Source organism: Chanodichthys erythropterus, chromosome 19, assembly GCF_024489055.1.
Source record: "Chanodichthys erythropterus isolate Z2021 chromosome 19, ASM2448905v1, whole genome shotgun sequence".
Classification (NCBI taxonomy): Eukaryota; Metazoa; Chordata; class Actinopteri; order Cypriniformes; family Xenocyprididae; genus Chanodichthys; species Chanodichthys erythropterus.
Genome location: NC_090239.1, coordinates 30334920 through 30349981, shown reverse-complemented (window position 1 = coordinate 30349981; position 15062 = coordinate 30334920). Strand labels below are relative to the sequence as shown.

Below are 15062 nucleotides of genomic sequence, written 5' to 3'. Positions count from 1 at the left end.
AATAATGAACTACATGTACTTACTATAGGGTAAGTTTAGGATGAGGGTTTGGTTTAGGGTTAGTTGCATGCATAATTTATAGTTATTACCACAGTAACTACATGTAATGTGTAACGAGGACACTAAAATAAAGTGTTACCTATATTTTTTTTACAATATTTATCAATCTTGGTTAGTGTTAGTTAACAAAAATACAAAAAAAAAAAAAAAATGTGTTTATTAATGTTAGGTCACAGTGAAATAAGTAATGTTAACAACATTTGATTTTAAAAATGTATAAGTAAATGTTAAAATTAATAAATACTTTAAATGAAGAATGTAGTTAACCTTATTGTAAAGTGTTACCAAACTTTTACACCATTTTCAAGAAAAGTTCAAATGAAATGACTCTAAAAATGCAATGTGGTGTAACCATCAAGAAACATACAAACTATACTTTGAATACATGTGCATCTTAATCATTATTTTCCAAAATGTTTTTACATATATTTTTCAAGGTAAAAAGTATTTTTCACAAAACTATTATTCATGATTAGGTTTTTTTGTGGATATTTTACAACCTGAACCTTGTCATAAAAAAAATCTAATTATACTTTATTTAAAATATTAATGGTCAGTGGAGAAAATAATTCTAGGATATTATAATAAAAAAATTCTAATTTCTTAGTACGATTTCGTTTCAAGATAATTTTTTTTCACTGGACAGTTGTATCACCTTGACATTTTCTATTTTATGTCCTTAAAACATTTATCCAGATAAATTTTACTTCAGAAATGTAAAAAAGCTAACCACAGAAGAGGTGTATTCAAGTAATTTTATGAATTTTTTAATGTATTTGTTTTTTAATAAATTAGAAGAAAAAACTAAAAACAAACATCATTATCCAACTAGAAGAGATGCTTTTCACCCCAGTGCACTTTTTCATGTTGTGCTGCTGAAGCACTCTAGCTTGTCCCTGTGGAATTTCTTCTACTACATGACTCATAAATCATGTTTTAGTATGTTTCCTTTATCCAATCCTGTGAAGCGAATTTAGCCTCTATGCGCTTCCAGTGACAGGATTCTGTTAATATTGGCAAATATCATTTCTAAAGTCAAAACCTCTTTTGTGACTGAGTAGACATCAGAAGACAGATAGCACATAGCTAAAACAAAATGTCCTGAGGTATGGCTGCAGCCCCAGAGGGAGTAACTCAACATTTGGGTCACTAACCTGTGAATAACAGTAACGTGTCCCAGGTTGCTGCACTATTTGTTATTCACAGAAAAATGGCAAGTTCACATAATTTGTCTCTTTTCTGTCTGCATGCTCATTCAGTGCAATCACAAAGCTGGAAGTATCAGCTTTGAGCCAAGATTCTGTGCAGTGTAAGAGATTACAATGTGTGTATTCACATGACTGCAAGTCGTGCACCTTGACAGAAGGATGGTGATGTCTGTTAAAAGATGAACATTTCAAGGCGATGCTGACTCAGAAGATACTTCCTTTAAATATATACTCTGGGGCAAGTTTATTTAAATTACTTGTTAACATTTCACAATAAGGTTTAATTTTTTTCACCATTAGTCAACACATTAGGTATTAGGTACTGTGGGATTACATATTTAAGAATCTGTTTAAGATCTGATGATCTTGCGCCCTGACATAACCTCACATGAAATACTAAGGTGAAGTACATTGTATTTAGCATTTTAAGGTAAAGATGACAACATCAGATGAATGATTCTGTTTAGCAAAGTTTCCAGCAAGAGTTTTTCTGCCAGTTCTTGTTCTCTTTATTGAATGTCTAATGAGTCAGATTACTGAGATTCTCAACTTTTGTCGTTAACCCTTTCGCACGTAAGTTTCAAATATTCTGTCTGACCCCCCAGCGTGAGTTTTTTAAGGCGACCGTTATTTAGAACGTATCACTTTATGGTTTCCATGGTGACGCGTCATTGCTTGTTATGTGGCACACCGCAGCACTGTTTGAATGATGATCTGCTTTCATTTAATTTTTCCTTTTCTATTAAAAATATTCACAAATTTGTTAACTATAGCATGAAATATCTAATATTCCGATTGCCAAATATGTGCAAGTGGATGTGTTTTGCAGTTTTAACACCTTTATAACGATCATGTTAGTTGAGCCATATGAGCGATGGGCGCCGCCATGTTAGTTTGCACCGCGCAGAGAATCGGATCTGTTGGATTTACAACCCGTGAATTTATCCACTTCTTCCGAAATACATGAGAGTAAGTGTGCCGGTGAACTGGGGAAGAATAGAGTAAGCTTTTAAGTTACTTTCACAATGCGTATCTGATATGAATTAAACGTGTTGTCAAGTTATACTGGAAAGGGTTGTTATTTACGCTTCTATAGACATCATTGTGTATTTTACAAACTCTAAATATATTGTTTTGTTAGTACCCATGTTTATTTAAATGTCTGAAACCTGAAATGAACATTATTTGGTTGAAAACACTGCATATATGTGATATATGAAAAGCGCTGCGTGTGTCCGTCTCTGGTTTAGCGCCAGTTAAAGCGCGCACGCACATTTGAATTTGGCAGTTGATCACGTAATGCACTGAACGTTCTAATCACACCGGTGTGATCGTACGCTCCTGGGGCCAGCCAAGACTGATCACACCGGTGTGATCGTACGCGTCAAAGGGTTAATGGCTCTTGGAGCCCCTGTCCCTTTCTTTGAATAGTTATTCTATTTGGATTAGGACTTGCGGCACTCTAGAGTCTGGGGCAGGTTCCTATACCTGAATACTTTATTTGCATGCTTTGTTTAAGGTCGTCTCCCTGGTGCTTTGTCTCTATCCCTAATCACTGCCCTCTAAATTGTATATAAACTTCAATGTACACTGCCTTAGTGAGACTTGATGACTGCAGCTACCGACAGCACGTGTTCTCAATAAAGAATCCTTGTCTTCGCTTCTGAGATTTCCAACAGTACTAACAACTTAACTAAAATGTACACCTAAAAATGCTGTAGCATATGTTTCCAACAAATGTGTGTAATAATCTGTTACAGCGAATAAAAAAAAACACCTTCACAAAAAGGGCTTTTCTTTTTTTCACACACTCTCTCTCAACAGTGCAAGGGACAGTTCCCCTGCCTCACGCAGCATCCGAGCCTGTCGGCATGCATGGGAGGCCATTCCAGGAGAATCTAATTGGTCCTGATCCAAATTGGGACGCGATCAATTAAGGCTACTCACTCCAGTTTGCTCACAGACCTCAACACCCCCCCACACACACACACCCCCCGCTTAGAGGGTGTGGTCCCGTCCATGGTTAGAGACAGCGATGTTCTGAGAACGATGGGCACAGTGGAGATCCATGGCGACCCATGGCGAGTCAGGGTTTTACAGGTGCTACTTCCTCGTTCCGAAGAAGGATGATGCCCTCAGGCTCATCCTCGAAGATGAAGTAACCACACCCTCATGAGACGGTCATTCAGAATGCTAACCTTGAAACAAATCCTCTCACAGATTCACACAGGGGATTGCCTTTTTTTCATTAGGGGATCTGAAAGATGCATACTTTCATATCCAGACAGCCCCTCATTACAGGCCGTTCTTCAGGTTTGCGTTTAAAAGGGTGGCTTATCAGTTTACCATGCTACCATTTAAACTTTCTGGGTGCAGTTTTCAACTCAGCCCAGATGTGGGCTCAAGAAATTTTAGAGATTGCTGGGCCTCATGGCAGCAGCTTCCTCAGTCATTCTGCTGTGCCTTCTACATATGCGGGCACTTCAGTCCTGGCTGAAAGCCTGCATCCTACCCCGTTCTTGGCGAACGAGACTCTTAAATCTCAAGGTGACCCAATGCTACGTCAGGGCTCTGGCACTTTGGAGGACCTCCAAATTGTAAGAGTTGGGATTGCTTTTGGGGCTGGTCTCCAGAGGGAAAGTGGTCACGAAAGACGTCTCCAACACAGGTCTGGGCACACTGTGCGATGGCAGGCCAGAAATCGCAACCTGGTCAGGTCCGGAGCGGAGCTGGCACATCAATTGTCTGTAGATTATGGTGGTATACCTAGTGCTTAAGGCCGTTCTGCCAGACCTAAAAGGCCAGTGCCGGTGGACACCTCCTCCTGTGGGCACAGTACAACCTTCTCTCAGTGAGGGCAGTGCATGAACCAGAGTGCAATCTCCTCTCCCAAGTGGCAGGCTCAATTTGGCACCCCCAACCAGAGTTGTGGAGCCTTCATGTGTGGCCCCTCACAGGGGCCCTTTGCGCCTATCGCAGAGTGTGCTGAACACCATTGCGGAGACAAGAGCCCATCTACAAGGTGCTTCTATGCCCTTAAGTGGTTTGTCTTTTCTGACTGGCACACAGTCTGGAATCATGACCCTGTAACTTGTGATGTGGCATCAATCCTTTCCTTTCTTGTGTAGAAAGGAACGGATTGACGCCACATCACAAGTGACCCCCGTCCACGCTCAAGATCTGTTGTGCCGTACCATGCCCCCATTGCTGGCTAGTCATTGGGTAGGAACGATCTGATCATTAAGTTCCTTAAGGGGCCCTGAAGACTAGAACGTCTTGCCCCAATAAGCTTCAGATTTGGGACCAGTCCATCCTCCAAAGCCCCTCGTTTGAGCCTCTACAGTCAGCCAGATTACGGGCACTCTTGCTTAAAACTGCACTTTTTCTAGCACTGACCTTGGTTAAGCGAGTTGGTGACCTGCAGGCCCTTCCTAGAAACGCATCCTGCCTTGAGTCTGGGCTGAATGACTGTAAGGTCATTTTTAATCGAAGGCATGGTTATGTACCTAAGGTGCTCTCCACTCCCATCAGAGCACAGATCATAACCCTGTTGTCTCTCCCTGACTCTGTCGACAAGCAGTTTTTACACCTGCTGTTCAGGCAATTTGGGTGTATATTAAATGCTCCAGCCACTTCCAGCTATCGGAGCAGCTTTTTGTGTGCTTCGAAGGCATAGACTGTCACTTCAGATAGTGGACATGATTGCGCTGGCCTACAGATCACTAGGCCCTACAATGTCCTATTGGAGTGAAGGTAGGGTGACCACCCGTCCCGCTTTGCGCTGTACCGCACAGCATTTTAACTCCTTGTCCCGCACGTCGCATATTGAGAAAGCGTCCCGCATTTTCATCAGTCTCTTCCGACGAGCATACAGCAGCCTGCTGGAGCAATTGTGTAGTGTAATGTTCTCCAACAGAGGGGGCTGTGCAGCTACACTTGGTCGCATGCGCGCCGCTACTTCATGAGGAACGTAATCTGGATCTGGACCAGAGCAAAGCAAAGCGACATTATCGTCAAATATCAAAATAAACATCGTTATCAGTTTCGAGGTTAGTAACATACTAACTATTCAAACTGTTTGTATGTTTTATAACAGGGCCTCAACAGGGTGCGAGATTGTTTTGCACAATTTTAAACATCCACAAAAGTTCCGCATTAACGCAGCAATTTCCACACACACGTCTTAACTACGTGGTGAAGGTACACTCAGATATGAATAAATAAAAAATAAAATGAAATAATACACATTCTTTGTGCTTAAAATAAGTCTAAAATGCAAAATAATAGTTAAAATTAGTTAAAAGTTAAAACAGTTGTAGCCTAATTTCTGTAGCCTACAGCATGTGAAAATTAAAATATTAAATTCAATAATGTTAAAACATATTTGTTAAATATTTACCTTCTTATAGGCCTATTTATGCTTTATTTTTGAAATGTAATATGTTTTTGTAAAGTCACACGAATGTTAGGCTATAACAGTATTGTTTAGAACTGCTTTTACAGTGGTTAATATTAATCGTGTAAAAGTTTATTTGGTTGTATTTAAACCAGAGCAAAAATCCTAATAATAAAACTAAATCATAATTATTCATGTAATAATAGCCTATAAGATAAAGTTTATAAGATTATAAAATAAGATATTCCGTATAAGGAACCCACAACAATTAAAAACAAAAACATAAAAAAATGTATTGTCCCCTAACAAATGAGATTTTGTTCACCTAAAATAGGAAATGTCCCCAGTTTTCATTTCTGAAATCTGGTCACCTTATTAAAAATTGTTATCTGCATGATGCGTGCTGTCTTTATGGTCAGTGATGTTGAATTTAAATGACATGTAAAATAAAGACATGTTATGTTACATTGTGATATAATGGTGTTTTCTGGAAGGGACTAAAGAACAAAGTATTTTTATCAGCTAAAAGACAGAATACAAATGTTGTTATTAAGTTAGATAGACATTATATACAGTAACAGCTTCAGGTTATGTTTTAATGTTGGAAACATGTCCCACATTGTCCCACACAAACTTATTAATCGTGCCACATTTGGTTTGTATGATGGTGGTCACCCTAAGTGAAGGCCCACTCCACCAGGGGAGTGTCCTCCTCCTGGGCTTGGTCGAGCGGGGTGTCTAATAGTGACATCTGTGTGGTGGCTATCAATGCAATGTGGGTGAAACGTTATCGAAAATGAACGTGTTGGTTACTAACGTAACCTCACTTCCCTGAAATAGACGGGAACTAACATTGCATAAGCTTGCCATGTTACAATGCTATAATGCTTGCACTGTCAGCAGTCACTTGCCCACTTCCTCGGTCGAAAGATTCTGATGAAATGGCACTCGGCGATGGCTCATATATGATTAATTCAGGCTTCAGTATTTTCAGTGAATGGGATATTGACACAATGTTCTTGTCTATTTTATGGAACCAAGGTTACGTTAGTAACCGAAACGTTCAATGTTAGTGCATGACACCTAATGTTAACAAATTGAACTTTATTGTAAAGAGTTGCTAATTGCACACTTCCCTTTGAATTATTTCATGGTGCCATCAATTGATGAATACCTACAGTACATGGACAAGCAATCTATCTTTTTCATGCATATTTTGGTTACATTTTTATACATTTATATTTAATTAATTAGGACCCAAGCATCAATGATGTGAGGACCCCCTTGTTATTGCTCCATTTATTTTAATTGTATTGCTTCTACATAATCTTTAAAATGTGTACCTGCTCTAAATTCTACTTACTTATCTTATGTTACTTTTCTCATCACCACTTTTTTCATCATCCCATCTCAACACAAGCTCCCCTGTTTCAGAATACAGAATTTCTGTACAGGAAGATGTGATCATCTCTCTGTTTTTGTCTTTCTTTTAACAAAAGAACATCATAACAGAACAAGGCATTGATTTTATTCGGTGTAGCTGTCCAGAAAAATGCAATGATATTGACTCAAGTGTCTCTCCAGTGAAAGCTAAGCTTTGAAGCTTGGTGGATGTGTGGATGCTCAGTGAGGCACAAACATTTAATCCCAGTTTATTTTGGTGTTCCAGCCAGAAATGGCTGACTGGCTTGTTATGGTTGTCACTGACTTTCCCTCCTCATTATTTCACAAAACCCTTTTGTGGACTAACAAGATTTTGGAATGGTAACAAACTCTACATTCAGATAATCATTAAAATAAAGCATCTTACCTGAGTCAGAGCTGGCAGACGCCACTGGCATTTTTGCTTTCGTTGTTTCTGTCCGCGTATAAAATTTGTCCAACTAAAGAGGGAGAGAGAGTTTCTGTATAAAAAGCAACTTCATCACATGGTCAGTCCAAGTATTTACCCCAAATCTCCACTCTCTGCAGAGAACTATAATACATTCAGTTCTGAGAAGATTACTTACAAATTGTAGTCCGTCACTGAATATAAATTGCATGACAAAAACTGTAGTTAATAACATAACCTATTAGATTACACATTTTAGGTAATATATTCTGATTACTTTTAGATTACTTTTGACCTAACTCGTTTATCACATAGATCTGAATAAGATTATTTTGTACCATGTTGATATAAAAATATAAATAAATACTTTTAAAATAAAAATAACACTTGGACTCTAAAAACAGATTTTCTTTATTTGTTTACCTGCATGCCAGTGTGACCATTAAACAACATTAGAGAACTGTAAGTGTGCGAATGTGTTGTCAAATTAATTAAATATTTACTTAAAATCACAAGTAAATATTTTAGGTCAAAATAATGTGTGAATAATATCATGCAATCCATAAAAAGTAACTAATCATTTTAATACATAATATAATTTAATTACAAGTACTTAATTCAGATTACATATAATCAGTTACTACCCAGCACTGAAATTTTAACTCAGAACAGGTAAGTGAACAAATGCTTTTCCAAGACTACATTTGGCATAAACAGAAATCATTACAACATTTAGTCTCTTTTTCTTTCCTGAGAAAGAAGCACGTTGCACTATCCTAGTGGGAAAATAAATGTGTGATGCCATGGGCAAATTTAACAACTCTTTCACACAATTTTAGCTCTGAGCTGCACACCTGGATACACACACAGCTAAACGGCACTTTATTACCGGGAGTTTAAAGGCACTATCTTACAGCGTAACACATCTACACACACACCATGTTAAATATAGCTCTCACTGAAGCTGTTAAACTCTGACTGTGCACCTCGGCAAGACTTTGCATAACCAAACTGAATGTGCATGAGAGAGAGATTGTGTCAGTGTGTATGTGTTACGCTCCAGTTCTCTTAAACATTCTCCTTAGCTTAATGTCAAAACTCTTAGTACAAAAAAACACAGTAGTGTTTGAGCACGGAGAACTAGTAACATGGTAATTCATGTTATACTGTATTACAGGCAATACTGAAGACTGTGAGCAGGGTGTAATATGAATGATAACATATCAAACGTAAATCAAGAAGTTCCCCTTTGGTTCACAAGACAAACAAAATGATTTTTAATAGCAAAATCACAGTGCCACTACCCACAGATAACAACATAAAAGAAGAATATAACTGAACACCTTATTTATTCAAAACCATTCATAATCCAATTTATTTGAATCCATATAATTCTGCTTCTAGTGTTGTCACAATAATGGACTTTCCAACTTCGATACGATACCTTGAAAAATATCAATTTTATTTTTGATTCCGCAGGGAAAACTGCCATATATACTGCCATACAGATCATTTGTTATTATCTCATAATTTTTTGATAATAGTTTACACACAACACAGGGAGGCTTTATTTGAATTAAAAAAAAAAAGACAAGTACAAATAAACAAGCTGCTGCAAACGATAACACAAATTAAATAGACAAGTTTTTCAGGTGGGTCTAACAGTAGTATTCAGCTAAGAAATACTACAGAAAAAAGTAATCAAATGTGAAGCCTATCCAGTTATTTTATTATAAAAATCAAATACAGATTAATGCTTACAATTAAAGTTACAGAAGTTATTCAGGCAAGAGCTGCGAGTGATTTTATCTTTGCTTTGTTTTTTGCTCTTTGATTAACGTGACAGACAGCAGCAGGTGTTTTAGGCTGCTGTCACTTTAAGAGCTTATGCATGGATCCAATATACTGTTACAGAACATGCGTTTTCTCTCAACTATTTACAATCCAAAACTGACAGTATTTATCTGAATAGTCAGCAAGATGGGCATTTTGACATAATTTTGTATGTATTAGTCTGTTTAAGCACAATAAGCCACGTAAATGTATTTAATTTCGTAGTCACAAGCTGTTTGAGAGGAAGCTTTATGAGAGTGTGAAACCTGGGGGAATGACTAAAATTATGTGCAATACAAGCACTATTCAACCGGTGCAAATGAGACAAGTGAGTGACAGGAGGCGGGTGTGTCAATTCACCGACAGAGAGAAGAGAGAGTAAGAACACGCAGCTGGTATCGGTGTATCGATACTGCAGAAAAGGCGCATTGAAACCGTTTCAGATATTTCAGTATTGATACATATGGAAATATTAATATTTTTGACAACACTACCTCCTTCAGTAACAGGAATAAAAATACCTTCTGAGTTTTAAGTATTTTCTGTAATTAACTTCATGAAGTTCCAATAATATCATGTGTTTCATATTTAACGAATATATAAATGAGAATTCTGAAAACAAAAAAAAAGGTTTTCCAACATTAAAATTAAATTAAAAACGACTTTTTAAATATGAAAATATTATTTACAAAATGTGTTATTATAAATGAGCCTTAATAAATTTTGATGATAGTCTGTTAGCTAACAATAACAATGAAATATATTTTTGCACAAAAAAGTTAATGAAAAAAACAGCTTATTCCACTTTTTTTAAACCTTCAGCAAGTCAACAATTTACTCTACAGTTAATACTGTATTGTGCTTACTATATTTTTAAGTACTATATGAAGCAGTATTAAGTATGCAAAAATAAACATTTCAGTTTTATTTTTATTATGACATGTTATAACCATCCTTAGCAACATAATATATACTGTCAAAACTTATAGTACATCTGCAAAGTATTTACTTTTTCCACATTTTGTTATGTTACAGCCTTATTCCAAAAGGGATTAAATTCATTTTTTCCTTAAAATTCTACAAACAATACCCCAAAATGACAACGTGAAAGAATTTTGTTTGAAATCTTTGCAAATTTAGTAAAAACAAAAAACGAAAAAAATCACATGTACATAAGTATTCACAGCCTTTGCCATGACACCCAAAATTGAGCTCAGATGCATCCTGGTTCCATTGATCATCCTTGAGATTTTTCTACAACTTGCTTGGAGTCCCCCTGTGGTAAATTCAGTTGATTGGACGTGATTTGGAAAGGCACACACCTGTCTATATAAGATCCCACAGTTAACAGTGGATGTCAGAACACAAACCAAGCCATGAAGTCCAAGGAATTATATATAAGGTACAGATAAATTTCTGCAGCATTGAAGGTCCCAATGAGCACAGTGGCCTCCATCATCCCTAAATGGAAGAAGTTTGGAACCACCAGGACTCTAGAGCGGGCCACCAGGCCAAACTGAGCGATCGGGGGAGAAGGGCCTTAGTTAGGGAGGTGACCAAGAACCCGATGGTCACTCTGACAAAGCTCCAGCGTTTCTCTGTGGAGAGAGGAGAACCTTCCAGAAGAACAACCATCTCTGCAGACCTCCACCAATCAGGCCTGTATGGTAGAGTGGCCAGACGGAAGCCACTCCTCAGTAAAAGGCACATGACATCTTGCCTGGAGGACTCTCAAACCATGAGAAACAAAATTTCTGATGAAACAAAGATTGAACTCTTTGGCCTTATGTCTGGAAGCATTATGTCTAAAAGAAACCAGGCACCGCTCATCACCTGGCCAATACCATCCCTACAGTGAAACATGGTGGTGGCAGCATTATGCTGTGGGGATGTTTTTTAGCGGCAGGAACTGGGAGACTAGTCAGGACTGAGGGAAAGATGAATGCAACCTGCTCCAGAGCGCTCTGGACCTCAGACTGGGGCAGGACAATGACCCAAAGCACACAGCCAAGATAGGAGTGGCTATGGGACAACTCTGTCCTTGAGTGGCCCAGCCAGAGCCCAGACTTGAACCTGATTGAACATCTCTGGAGAGTTCTGAAAATGGCTGTGCACCGACGCTCCCCATCCAACCTGATGGAGCTTGAGAGGTCCTGCAAAGAAGAATGGGAGAAACTGCCCAAAAATTGGTGTGCCAAGCTTGTAGCATCATACTCAAAAAGACTTGAGGATGTAATTGGTACCAAAGGTGCTTCAACAAAGTATTGAGCAAAGAATGTGAATACTTATGTACATGGGATTTAATTTCACTTTTAAATTTGCAAAGATTTCAAACAAACTTCTTTCATATTGTCATTATGGGGTATTGTTTGTAGAAAAAATGGGAAATGGAAAAAAAAAAGAATTTAATCCCTTTTGGAATAAGGCTGTAACATAACAAAATGTGTAAAAAGTGAAGCGCTGTGGATACTTTCCAGATGCACTGTATATGGCGTTACACTGTTTAATGATGCTTTTTGAATCAGAACCAAACTGGCACTGTGCCGAAAACCAGTCTGGTTTAAACTCAAAGGTGAAAAATGAACGTTTTCTCATGATGATAGATAAGCAGATATATGTGTGTGAGGAAACATCATATTGTGTTAAAAAAAATAAATGTCCCCACGCATATGAACACTTCTTAGTCTTAAAAGTTTTTATTTGAGCTCCATCAGATGAGGTACAGTACACCTAGGAACATTCACTTGCTGTTTACCGTCACAGACAGGGACTATTTTTTTCTAGCAGAAGGATGGAATTTAATGATTTTACTTTGTGACATCGGACTGTTTTGACATCAGTTTCCCTCAATGGCAGATATCCCAGCAACCAGCTGTTCCTGCCAGCACAGGAGCCTGAACACATGCAGCTGTGTGTGTGTTACTGACAAGTGAGAGATAAGATACAGAAGTGACTGACAAAATTACATCTCTTAACACATGAGAAAAGCATCTCTTTCTTCAAGCAATGAAAGGACTACATCCTGAAATACAAGGTACATCCTGAAGCAATCCTGATCACAGTAAAGACGCTCTGTTCTTTCTTAACAATGTTCAGTTGTCTGTACAAAAGTGGTGAAGCCTGAGCCATTAGTTTCACCAGATTAAATTCCTGGTTTTACTGCACTGGATTCATTGGTGTAAGTTACTTGTTTTGGAGCAGCTTTACTTTATGGCTGATACAACATACTCTCATGGCAATTCATATATTTTACATCATGGCAAGTGGTTGCCTAATTCTTATGAATTCAGTCAATCTCATTCATACATTTTCATATAATCTGTTTACGCTCCACTGACAGTTAGGTTTAGGGATCGGGATAGGGTTGGGGTGGACCTTCATGCTTATGTTTTTCTAAAAATCGTATGTTTTATATTGTACAAATTCATACGTTATTGCCTTGTAAAACAATTGTTTTCAAATGAGATCGAATTGGATGATTCAGGGTTATTATAGTTAACTAAAACAATCAAAGAAACATTTTCGTTACTCGGAAAAAATTAAAAAAAGGTGTCCCCTGGATGTGTCTGTGAAGTTTCAGCTCAAAATACCCCATAGATTTTTTTTAATTAATTTTTATAAATGCCTATTTTGGGGCATAATTAACTATGCACCAATTCATGCTGCACAGCCCCTTTAAATCTCTCTCTCCCTGCCCTCCCGAGCTCTCGACTATAAGTGGAGTTATACAGTGCATAAACAAAGTTCACACAGCTAATATAACTCTCAAATGGATCTTTACAAGATGTTCGTCATTCATGCTGCATGCATGCATTGATTCCTTTGAGTATGGTATTTATTTGGATGTTTACGTTTGATTCTGAATAAGTTTGAGGTTATATTCTCTGTGTCTAACGGGCTAATGCTACACTGTTGGAGAGATTTACAAAGGATGAAGTTGTGTTTATGCATTATACAGACTGCAAGTGTTTAAAAATGAAAATAGCGACGGCTCTTGTCTCCGCGAATACAGTAAGAAACGATGGTAACTTTAACCACATATAACAGTACATTAGCAACATGCTAACAAAACATTTAGAAAGACAATTTACAAATATCACTAAAAATATCATGTTATCATGGATCATGTCAGTTATTATCGCTCCATCTGCCATTTTCCACTATTGTTCTTGCTTGCTTACCTAGTCTGATGATTCAGCTGTGCACAGATCCAGACGTTAATACTGGCTGCCCTTGTGTAATGCCTTGAACATGGGCTGGCATATGCAAATATTGGGGGCGTACATATTAATGATCCCGACTACTGTTACATAACAGTCGGTGTTATGTTCAGATTTGCCTGTTTTCCGGAGGTCTTTTAAACAAATGAGATTTATATAATGAGGAAGCAATGGAGTTTGAAACTCAGCGCATGTCTTTTCCATTTACTGAACTGTTGTTATTCAACTATGCCGAGGTAAATTCAATTTTTGATTCTACGGCACCTTTTACTGATTGCTCTCTAAAACATACATCACCCTCCAAAGACGTTAGCAAATACAAAACACAACATATGATTGACAGGCTTTAAGTGCTTGCTAGTTTTCTGACTGTCTCACGTTTACAAAGACAGGTGTGATTTCTTACAAGACCAATTTCCTTGATATTTCACAGATATCAGGGCAGGATCTCTTTAAAAGATCCCCTACAACACCTTTAAGAATAAAGCAGATTTTCTGTATGATTAATGCATGCTTTAGAAGAACTATACATGCCGGCTCTACACTGATGAACAAAAAACATTACGACCAGTGTGACCAGCAAATATCATTGATCATCTCCTAAGGCCACATATTAAGGTCTGGATAGATTAGAATAAAAAGATTAGAACAAACATTAGAATAAGTTCTTGTAATCAATGTGTTGGATGCAGGAGAAATGGGCAGGAATAAAGATCTGAGCGACTTTGACAAGGGCCAAATAGTTATGGCAAGACAATTGGGTCAGAGTATCTCTGGTGAGAATTTACCAAGAGATGTCCGAGGAGGGACAAACCACGAAACGGTGACAGGGCCCTCAAGGCTCATCAATGCACGAGGCAACTAAGGCTATCCTGTCTGGTCTGAGCCAACAGAAGTTCTACTGTGGCACCAAATTTTAATTATGGTGTCAGAACACACAGTGCATCGACCAATCAGAGTGTCTATGATGACCCCTGTCCACTGTCGAAAGTGCCTACAATGGGCACGTGAGCATCAGAACTGGACATTGGAGCAGTTGAAGAAGGTCGCCTGGTCCAATGAGTCCCGTTTTCCTTTACATCACGTGGACGGCCGTTTACGTTTGCATTGTTGACCTGGGGAAGTGATGGCATGAGGATACACTGTGGGACGACGACAAGCTGATGGAGGGAGAGTGAAGCTTTGGCAATGTTCTGCCACACTAGGTCTGGCCATTCATGTGGACCCAAATTTGACACATGCCACCTACCTAAACATTGCTGCAGAGAAGATACACTCCTTCATGGCAACGGTGTTCCCTGGTGAAAGTGGCCTCTTTCAATAGGATAATGCACCTTGCCACACTGCACACATTGTTCGGGAATGGTTTAAAGAACATAATGAAGAGTTCAAGGTGTTGCCCTGGCCTCTAATTCCCCAGATCTCAGTACAATTCAGCATCTGTAGGATGTGCTGGTCAACAAGTTCGATCCACGGCGGCTCCACCTCGCAGCCTTGATGAAACCACAGAACAC

General features: G+C 38.3%; 1 protein-coding gene across 1 annotated transcript in view; it reads right to left on the bottom strand.

Annotated features, from left to right (window-relative positions):
- Nucleotides 1-15062, bottom strand: part of mpp2b (MAGUK p55 scaffold protein 2b) — a 59697-nt gene that overhangs the window by 34949 nt on the left and 9686 nt on the right. Inside the window, exon 2 of the mRNA XM_067368967.1 lies at nucleotides 7475-7547. Coding sequence (XP_067225068.1) covers nucleotides 7475-7505 — 31 coding nt within the window. The 5' untranslated portion in view covers nucleotides 7506-7547. The remainder of the gene's footprint in view (nucleotides 1-7474; nucleotides 7548-15062) is intronic.